Raw genomic sequence first — 10287 nt, 5'->3', positions numbered from 1 at the left:
TATGTGGTCTGCCACCAGGGGACGCTTCCTGATCGTGCCTATAAAGTGCGATGACATCACACCTTTGACTCATCATTACGGTGTCATAAGGAGTGTCTGATTATTTAGAGGAGTGCCAAACGCGTATCAAAACATCAGCGTCGGGGAAGAGACGACCAAGTGTCGCTTACGCATCTCCGAGTCACTGTACATCACATTATCGAGTACAATCGTCTACTACGCGAGCGTCGACGCAAATGATATACACGACCGATAAGTGTCTTCTGCGGAGTACTCGATATTCAAGCTAATTAGGCGCCATGTCCAAAAAAAAGGTGAAGCCAAAGCCCTCCCAAGGAAACCCTCGGCAGGCTCCCCAGACGCGAAAGGGTAAAGGCTCGACGGAATGGGACGACATCTACAAGGAAATCCTGATACGGCGGGAGGAGAAAGATCTCGAGGCGCAGTCAGAGCAGCTGCTGGACCAGCTGCAGGCTTTGAAAGCGCGGGAGAACGAGCTCCTGCAGGAAATAAGCGAAGTGGAGGAGCTGTTCTTAAGCAGGGATCCATTTCTCGCCGACGAAATCGTGGACCAAGCCTCGGCCAAAGCGGACAACGAGGAAAAAGTGGCGCTTGAAAAGGAGACGGAGATCCAGAATCTGATGGTGGAGTGTGCCGAGCTGAGGGAGTCCAAGCAGGAGCTCCTGAACGTCATGCACCAGCACGTTATTTATCAGCAGTTCATGCACAAGCTGGTCTGCATGACTTCGTTCGAAGATGAGGAGGCGCTCACGGATCACATCGAGAGTCTTCACAGCGTCGAGGACCAGCTGTCTCAGAGGGAGGGCGAAGCCTACGAGCAGACCAACAAGCAGAGGAAAACGCAGATCGCGTTGCAGAAACAGTACGAGCTGGAAAGGCAGGAGCTCGATATGGAGCTCACCCAGCTCATGCCCGAATTGTTTGAATGCAAAATCAAGGTGGAATTTTGGTTCAAAGAGTGGAAACGCATCGAGGAAACCGCGTCCAGGAAACTCAACCTGCTGGCGCAGATCAAGATGTCCATCCTCAGTCTCTACGAGATGATCGGCGGGAAGGTATGCGATAAGCAGGGACTGGCTTTGAACGAGACGGAGAAACAGCTGGAAAATATACACTCCTTCATGCTGGACCACTTTGAGATTTTGAAAGAGTATGAAGCCAACGTAAAAGCGGAAAACTAAACCCTACCGCAGCCTTCTTTTCTGTCCACCCCCCTCCCTGTCCCACACACTTGGAATCCAATATTTCATGACATTGACCGGAACTAGACATTGCAATGAAGAGGGGTCGCCACTCAAGACTTTGGAAGTTGGGATACAAATAAATAAATAAAAAAAGAAAATGCTTGCTGTAATAAAAATATTATGAGCTAATGGGGCAAGGCTATTTGGTTAAAAAAAAAATGTTAAGAACGTCTCAAAAGTTCAGCACTCGGCCTGGCTTACAAAGCAGGCAGGTAACGAGGCCCAATTCCAGACAGGTGTGACTCGTTAGGTGACGCCCACCTGCCAGCTGGACACCAAAACAAGGCGGGAACATGAGAACGCTCCTAAAGTCAAATGAAACAGCCAGGAAAATGCCCTTTGCTTTCTTTTTTTTTTTTGTCTCTGCCAGTTCCATATATTAAAAAAAAAAACGAAACAAATGAAACATGTTTGTAAAAAATAAAACCTAGTAAAAACTAACAAACCTCCTCCAATATTGATATTGTCCACCAGTTTGTCTTCTTAAAGAAATGCATCATCACCCTGATGTTTGATCAATGAGCTTAAGTGCACTTAAGCAGCTTAACTTGCAGCGGCGCAGACGAAGGCGACTGCACCGAGTCCCTTTTCTGCCTTTTCTGCTGAGAGTAGACCTCGATTGTTTGGAACGCCAGAGGCCTCTATCTGTGGAGTACAGCTTCCCTTCCGTCTTCTCTCTTCGGCTAAATAATATGCGGCGTACTTCCGTCATTACTAATGGTCGGCATAAAATTATTTGTAGTTGAGACTGGATTACAGGTTCATGTTTTTACATCTATAAACGCTCACACAAGTATTATAAATGGTAGTTGGCGGCCATTTTATTGGAAAGGGTTCCAACGAACTCTCGTTCAAAGGGAAAGATTCGCTACGTCCCAGGTTGGACTTGAGTTCCTCTGATAGTCGTCACCCGGACGACCGGAAGTAATAAGTCAATGGCTAAAGGTTTTTGTGAACTTGCATGTTCTTGTTGGTCGTTCCTAAATGAGTGTAACACAGAAATCGGATCTGGCAACAAACAAACAACTCGCAGTTTCCTCTTCGATGGACCATTTTATATTTTGGAGCAGTTGCAATCAGTTTGAGGCATATAAAGATTTCACAATTCTCTTTTGAAAACAGGTTTTGGTTTGGAAACCACCGAGATCGCTTGCCGTGAGTTCTACTGCCACGGGATCACAATGACTTGATACAACGTTGTCAAGGATCAAATTAGTTCCCAGGATGCGAAGCCTTCAGAAAACGGTTAACAGGGAGAAAGAGAGCATTGTCAAGTTGTACAAAATCACAATTTAGTTTCAGCTTAATTTGGTGACAAAATACCCGTGCACTCACTTTAAGTTGATGCCACCGATTCATTGGATGAGGGCGGGAACAATTTCAAACGTCATTATTTGATTAGCTTTGCTGTCGCTCCCATCCGACAGTCCACTTTTAAGAACTTTGGAGTCATCCATGTTGAGAGTGACGACGCGGCTCCGTAAGCCACGAGCTAATCTACTCCACATAGCAACGTTACCACACAAAAGTCGACAATTCAGTGCGTTGACCGGCAAAGTCAAAAAGTGAACATCCCACATCGAGTCTTTTGCCACCATGTTGCCGCTGCGACACCCACATTTGCACGTAAAAAGTAGATATTTCCATAATATATATTCATACTCTATGGACTGAACTCTATTCATAATCTACCAAGAAGTAATCGCGAGCCATTTCCCCAAAACGTTTTGCTGTACTTCAAACATGATATCACACAGAAATAAACACATTTTGTACAGTTCTTAGTTTTTAACGCAGTTGTTTCTCGGTTTTTTTTCTCTATTTTTTTTAAATATTTTTGTTTATGTGAGTAATGCTCTCTGGTCCCAGTGCTGTTGCACAACTTTCATGTCAGTAGTACACAATTTAGAAAAGAAAGAAACAAACCAAACCAAAAAAATAAAATAAAACATTATAATGGACAAAACATTTCCAAAGTGGTAAAGTCAAATGCGCAAATGTCCCGACGAAAGCATGAAATGTGTTCCCCGCCCTCCACAATTGGGGCTGGGGTAGCAGAAACCTTGTTTGGCACTAGGATGTACACGCCGAGCATGAAATAGAAAGGGCTCACTGGCTCTAAAAGAGGCGGCGCTGTGGCGTTGAAGGAGGGATCGATTAAGAAAAAAAAAAGGACAAATACAGAAACAGTCGCTTTTGCCTTGTCTTCATGCCGGTCGTCAATCTCGATCGCTGCATGGCCATCGTGATTGTTTCGAGAACAGTTATCCAGTCTGACATTCATTCTTTAAAGCGCACACGGAAACAATCGTACTTTGAGAACGTGTCTTTGGCCGTCTACCCGTGTTCGCACCCCGTTCCGGGTTTCAGAAGGTGTTTTTCATCCTACAATTGAATATGGACGACCTATCTCAAAATAATGATCATGAGGCTTGAGTTGCAAGTTCACTCTCTGGGTGTGGCTAAATCAAAGCTACATTGACGCGTCATCCTTGCAATAAAGACAAGATGTGGTGGCAGCGGGCGGCCACGGTAGGCCATTGGTTAGCGCGTCTTTCTCATGTCGTGCCTTCGTGGCTTTTCTTCGGGTATGCTGCTTTCTTTCCACATTCCAAAAACAAGCACGACAGGTTAATCAATCACCCCAAATTGTCGCTAGGTGTGTTTGTGAGCCCGAATAGTTTGTTGGTCTCTGCGTGCGCCTACGTGGCTTTTCTCCGGGTATGCTGCTTTCCACATTCCAAAAACCAGCCCAACAGGTTAATCAATCACCCCAAATTGTCGCTAGGTGTGTTTGTGAGCCCGAATAGTTTGTTGGTCTCTGCGTGCCGCGCGAGGGGCCGGTAACCGGTTCAGGGTGTCCCTCGCCTGCCGCCCGAAGACGGCTGCGACCCTCGTGGGGATCAAGCGGATCGGAAAATGGATGGATGGATGAGGTGGCAGCACTTAAAATAAGAATTATATTGTGGAGTTTATAGGACGTTGCCATCTTAGGTTAGGGCCGTAATTCCTCATATCTATAATGTGAGTTCAAGTGAATGGAATGTGTGAATGTTGAATTTGTTCAGAAAATGTGCCCCCCCCACACAAAAAAAAAGTGACAACATAGTGTATAACTCTGGGAAAATTCGACAGAATCTTTTTCACCACGATAAACAATCCTGTTCACTCACATAGATGAGCGAGAAAGGCGAAAAATGAATCTCACGTCACTCGGTATCTAACAGTCTTTTGACTTGAACTCAGAATCTGACCAGGCGATCGTTGCGGGGTTAACGATATGCTCCAGTCGTGCTTTATTTACCTACAAATAAACGGCGGCACGAATGCATTCCTGTCAAATAGATCCTACTGGAACTCAAGATATAAGGCAGTCAGTGGAGCACTGTTAACCCACTCTCTAATTGTGTGTGTGTGTGTGTGTGTGTGTGTGCGTGCACTTGCGTAGGGTACAGTGACAGGACCGTGTGAAGAGGTGAGCTGAGCCCCACGTGGTGCAGGCCTGACTCAGGTAATACTGCAATGTACAAATACACAATGCATTGCCAGTAAATGTACAGTGTACATCAAATACTATACAACCGAGAATTTATAAAGTAGAAGCACAAAGAAAAGAAAAACATACAAACAAATCAACAAATGATTACAAAGGACGAGGTTCCGATAGCAATCTTTGCCCGAGAGGAGGATACATCACGCTGAAGCCACAGAGAGGGAGGGGGGGGGGGGGGAACAAAAAAAAACGTCTGTATCTCAGATGTCCTACACGTCCTACGGCTCTGCTTCTTGTGCTTCACATGACAAAAAGCCGTGTTGCTATGTCACATATGTACAAAAGTTTCTCTCAGCCAGCCGTCACGACTTCCACGCGCTCTCGGAAAAACTTTCACGCCTTTCCATCTTTCCCCTCATCGCCTTCACCTCCGTGTGTTTGCCACGTTCTTTTTATTTTTTTTGGGGGGGGGGGTTGTGCATTCACCACACCTGTTCTTCCTCCCACGGCCCGCAAACGCGGCACGCAGTTCGCTTTTCAACCTGCCGGGCTTGCTCGCAGTTTGGTCAGAAACGTAAGAGAGAAAGAAAAATGTGTCGTTGGGTTTCGTTGGTGTCGGTGTGCATGCACATGCAAGGCCTCTTTTTCCAGCGCCCTCCGGTCATTTTGTTTCTTCAAACGTCTCCGGATGGAGTTCCAGTGTCTTTTCAGTTTCCTTCCGCTCTTGGACCCTGTCTTGCGCCTGGGATGTCCTGCTACCTATGATGCTACTTTGGAACGACAGAACAGGGAGCGGGGGTGTGTGGGGGGGTGGGGGGTATCTTTCCTACTTCATGTCTTCTTCCCGCTCTGTTCCTCCCTCGGCTCTCTTTTGCCCTCAGACCCAGGAGTCCGGAGAGGCCGGATAGTGGCTGGTCTCGTAGTTGAGCTCGCTGTAGGGCCGAGAGGCCGAATAGAAGTCGACATAGTTTCCGGTGGACTTTAGGCCCTGCAAGTGCATGTTGAGTTCACCTTGCGGGGGGCGCCCCCCCGCATGAACCTGGTTCTCGTAGAAGGCCTGGTCCTCATAGCTGCCGCTATCATTCGGGGGAGGATTTTGGAAAGGCGGGTAGGGCTCTGAAGGCAATCCTTGAGATGAGACCTGCAGATAGAAGACATTTGGAATTTCTTGAGAGGAAGAGCGGGACTAAGTGCATCGGGAGCACGGGGAGAATGACTGTAAACATTGGCGAGGGGGCGGGTGGTTGTTGGCGATCAATGTAGTCGAATGATTTGTTTTTGTCGGTGGTCCTCCCACGAAAAGGCGTTTGTACCTGGTTATACTTGAGCTCATCGGTGGGTGACACATAAGCTCCTCGGTGTAGAGTTGAAGAACCACTGGAGAGCGGACCTGTGGAGACGGCCATTAAGATGAACCGTTCACGACGGCATTGCCGGCCGGGACATCTCAAAATACCTTCCCACTATCCTAAGTGAATGATCAAACTAACGTCATGTAAAAGGTTGCTCCCAAAAATGAGTCTGCGGTTCTCAGATGAGCAACAGAGGTTATTGCTCATTTTTTTTCCCGACTCTCCGATTTTCAACGCCACCAACTGCGGTCTTGATGTTAGCAACAATCTCAAGTTAGCCGCATTCGAATTTCCTGCACGGTGGCGGGCAGAGATGAATTTGCCCTTGTCATGATTTGATCATCATAAGAACAGGGAATTCTCTTGTGCTTCCTGCTCATTATGTCAGTGCACACTTGAAGAAAAAAAAATGTTTGTTTGTTTGGCCAGTACAAAAAAAAAATAGATTACGGTCCCGGATGATTGGTCAACCATTGCGGTTGCCTCCTAGGTTGATTCCAGTGCTCATGCATCCATGACTGACAGTGGGCTGCTTTATGCATTTCTTGATTTCCAGGGACTGGAATCCCCGGCGGGCAACCCTGAACGCAGTTCACATTACAAGTGGCTGGAAAATTGAAAATGCGCTTGTGATTTGGCCTACCCATGGCGGCATCCTTGCGGGACGTGTGTTCACCCTTGTTCCCGCGGTACGTTGCATTGCCGGTCAGCTCGTAGTCTTTCTTCCTCTCCTTCAACGCCATCATATCCCTCGGTGACGCTGGCGCACTTGCTGTGACACACGTGGAACGTCTTGAACCATCGTTCCAGCATTGGTGGTGGTTGTTGTTGTTTTTTTTTTGTTTTTTTTTTAGAGCAAATAGCACATTGCAATTGAAGCTTTTTATGGAAGAAAGAGTCATTTTCCTTTATGCGAACCACACTTACTGCCAGATTCACTATCTCTGGCAGAAAATAAGTCGACGAGCCTTTTATGTGTTGTTATTCTGTGAGTTTGTTCCATTGTGTGATTTTAGATGAAGCTCAAGTCCTTTCTACCCCAGTATTTTCCTTCGTTTATAATACATATGTACGTTTGCATTATTGATCTTTTTTCCTCTGCAAGCCATCGATCATTTCGGAGACTCTCATCTGACATTTATCAGAAGCAATCAGAGGCTTCCCATCTAGAGACACACGGACGCTGACGCTCGCATTCACACCCCGCGCGCAACCGAGAGGGTTGGAGGCCGCAGGATGTGAAGAGAACCCACAAGAGACCAGACGAGAATGTGCCAAATCTGCTAAGTGGAGGAGGTGATGACAGGGCCGTCTCCTGCGCCCTAGCTGCTCATGCTTTCAGTTCCCAGCTGGGAACTTGGAATTGAGGCACGTGTCTGTCTTTCTTGGTGTACTCACTGAAAACGTGGAAATTGATTTGACCCTTTTGACATCATTTGTGCTATTTAACACAGGACACTGACTATAAAATACAACCATCATATGGTGAATCCATTTCTCATCAAGTTTTTTTTTTTTTTTGTCGACAATAATTGGCTGTTGAGTGAGTACTGCGCAATTTGACCGCCAACGTCTGTTTGCATGCTGATAAAAAGTGACAGCACAACGCTAAAAATAAAGCTCAAATCTAAACAGTGTGAGCGAAATGTTCAACAGTCAGCTTTTCAAAATGTCCTTCTACCATAAGCCCCCGAGGTGCTTTACGTTTGTTCAATTTCACCTTTTAGCAATTCTAAGGGAGTCTTCGGGCCCGATATCGTCCGACCTCTCGTCAACGTACCCCGCCGGCAACATTTTCACCGCTACAACGTTCTTCAGTGTATCGAATCTGAATCGATCTAGAAATCCAATCTGATCAACAAACACTTGTTCTGAGATATGGCGCCAAGGACACGTGAGGAAGAGAAAAAAATGATTCACGCTCACCCGATCGATGGTTTGGTGAGGTCCGCACGGGTGAGATGGACGGCGTGCGAGAAGAAGAATAAGGCCGCTGCCTGTCCCTTTCTATTGTGGAAGAAGAGCCGATAAAGTGGTATTGCGAATAGCCGTCCTGGAGAGAAGGACGAGACAAAGGAAACGTGAGAACAAGCGTTTGCGGTGAATGACTCCGTTTGTAGCGAGTGGAGGGAAATCAGCAAATTAGACCGCTGTGTATCTACCTTTTTGTAAAGGCTGCGCAGGTCTCGGTATTGCCACATGCTGTTCAGCACTTGAGATGCCGCTTTCATCACTTTGGGACTATGTCTGGGAATTCAGCAGAGAAGAGAAAAACAAGAGAGAATAAAGCCAGTCTGACTTTTGTAATAAGGGGAGAGGAGGTTGAACGATTGAAATTATCGTCTGCGCTGCTCATCCAACAATTTTTCAATGGCATTACTGGTCTCAGGAAATGCCATCCAGTTTTGTCGATTATATTATTTTGGATGATTTGATTGGACATACTGTCGATTGCAAACAAAACAAGGCTATTGAGTCTATTTTCTTTCATTTGAAAATTCACCGTGACACCAGGGTTATGCATGAATTGGCATTGATTCCAAAGAGTTGCTAATTGGGCAGTGAAAAAGAAAACACGCCAGAATGGGTCACAGAGTCCCAGAGATGAGAGGAAGCGGTTTTCAACTAAAAAGGAAAAGCTTTCCTTGAGATGATACGCGCAGGTGGAGTCTACTCTGCTATACGTTTGATTGAGATCAGTGAAGACAACTTTTGAAAAGTGCAATAAGGGTAAAGCGCCACAAAATTGCGCTTTTTTATTCTGAAAAGTGCACGATGTGAATTCATTCGAATGTCATTGGCGGACTTGAACAAAAATGGCGACTGGAGATTTTGGATGCGAGTACAAGCTCTACATGACACCTTATTCTTATTAAACCTTCAGATCAAAAGTTACTTCAATGAAAAAGATGTAAACGCAAACATTCTTCTGTGAAAAAGCCAAAGGCAGCAAAAAGTACAGATTTAAAACCAGCTATTGATGATATGGGGCCACAAAGCCAATGACAAACTTCATTAAAAAAAAAACAACAACCTATTTCAATGTGCTCTGTGTTTTGGGAATAACATTGCACTTACTTGTCTCCTTTGCTTCGGGCGACACCAATGAGCTTCTCTATGCCGCCGGCATCCCTCAGGGCCTTGGTGTTCTCCATGTTTTTGGTGATGACCTCATGCAGAGCGCAGCAGATAGCTGTGATCGTGTCGTCCGACATGGTCTTCCCCAGCAGAGCGCAACTGTTGGCACCGCCACCGACGCATCCTCCGCCACTACTGCCGTTGTTGTTGGTACTGCCACCGGGTAACCGGTGCACCAGGTCCCTCATGGCATATTTACCTGTTGTCACAGTGGGGGAAAACCGCGCAATAAGTTGGACTGAGGACAGAAAGATGGAAAGCAAACTTTCTTCATTCCGGAAAGAGCAATTTTTTTTCTCAGAATGAAGCCCTCCTCATGAATTGGAAAGATCTCAGAGGTTGAAGGTTTCTTTGGTGACGTGTCTTAAAAACAGCTGACGGGGTCGGGAAACCTTCCAATTGAGGATCCTTGACCCCGTCAAGGCCACGCTCCAAACCGCCTCATTTCAGCCAGTCACTTACCAATAAGCTCCTTATTTCTGATGTCCAGAGCCATGTTCCTCAAGGCAGTGGCAATGGCACACACCACTCGGTCATTGTCGATCCTCAGTAACTCCACAAGGATTGGAAGGCCCTTCTCTTTACGCACTGCGGCCCGGATATAGACCGACCACTGGATGGGGACAAAAAAATGAGGAAGACGGTCAGAGGTGCACACAGCACCAGTAAACCACCATTTTGCCATTTATAGGTACACAAGTGAAGTCCAAATACTGTCTTGTCATTTAGAGCATGTGCAGAAAATGAAGACAAAATGCCCCAAACTATACAAGTGTCCTTTTTGGACTCCTGAGCCGTATATTTCCATCTTTCAGTCAGAATGGACCTCAGTGGGCCCTTTGCCACGGCGCTTGTGCTGGTGCTCGTTGCGGGCCAGTACCCAGGTGAGCACCAATTCATTCTTTTTCCACCGGCGGAATTGGCTCGAGCTCTCGCTCCGGTGATTGAAATTGGTGCTGAAGATGGCCCCAATTATTGTTTGGGGCAGAAGACTATATCAGAGGGGCGGGCGTCAGGGGACGGTGGGTGTGGTTATCAT

The 10287-nt window shown here is 46.5% G+C and overlaps 1 protein-coding gene across 10 annotated transcripts in view; it reads right to left on the bottom strand.

Annotated features, from left to right (window-relative positions):
- Positions 1–2298: 2298 nt before the first annotated feature.
- The window catches only part of ctnnd2b (catenin (cadherin-associated protein), delta 2b), a 55868-nt gene continuing 47879 nt past the window's right edge, over positions 2299–10287 (bottom strand). For 7 of the 10 annotated variants that reach the window (XM_052046083.1, XM_052046078.1, XM_052046081.1 and 4 more), the window contains 7 exons: positions 9711–9861; positions 9189–9447; positions 8273–8366; positions 8037–8163; positions 6754–6882; positions 6072–6148; positions 2299–5899 (listed from right to left, as the gene is read on the bottom strand). In XM_052046083.1, coding sequence (XP_051902043.1) covers positions 5636–5899; positions 6072–6148; positions 6754–6882; positions 8037–8163; positions 8273–8366; positions 9189–9447; positions 9711–9861 — 1101 coding nt within the window. In that variant the 3' untranslated portion in view covers positions 2299–5635. The remainder of the gene's footprint in view (positions 5900–6071; positions 6149–6753; positions 6883–8036; positions 8164–8272; positions 8367–9188; positions 9448–9710; positions 9862–10287) is intronic. The other 3 variants (XM_052046079.1, XM_052046082.1, XM_052046087.1) reach the window with 1 other exon arrangement.

This window comes from Hippocampus zosterae, chromosome 15 (genome assembly GCF_025434085.1).
Source record: "Hippocampus zosterae strain Florida chromosome 15, ASM2543408v3, whole genome shotgun sequence".
Classification (NCBI taxonomy): Eukaryota; Metazoa; Chordata; class Actinopteri; order Syngnathiformes; family Syngnathidae; genus Hippocampus; species Hippocampus zosterae.
The sequence above is the reverse complement of the archived record's forward strand: the minus strand, read 5'-3'. Positions and strand labels throughout refer to the sequence as shown.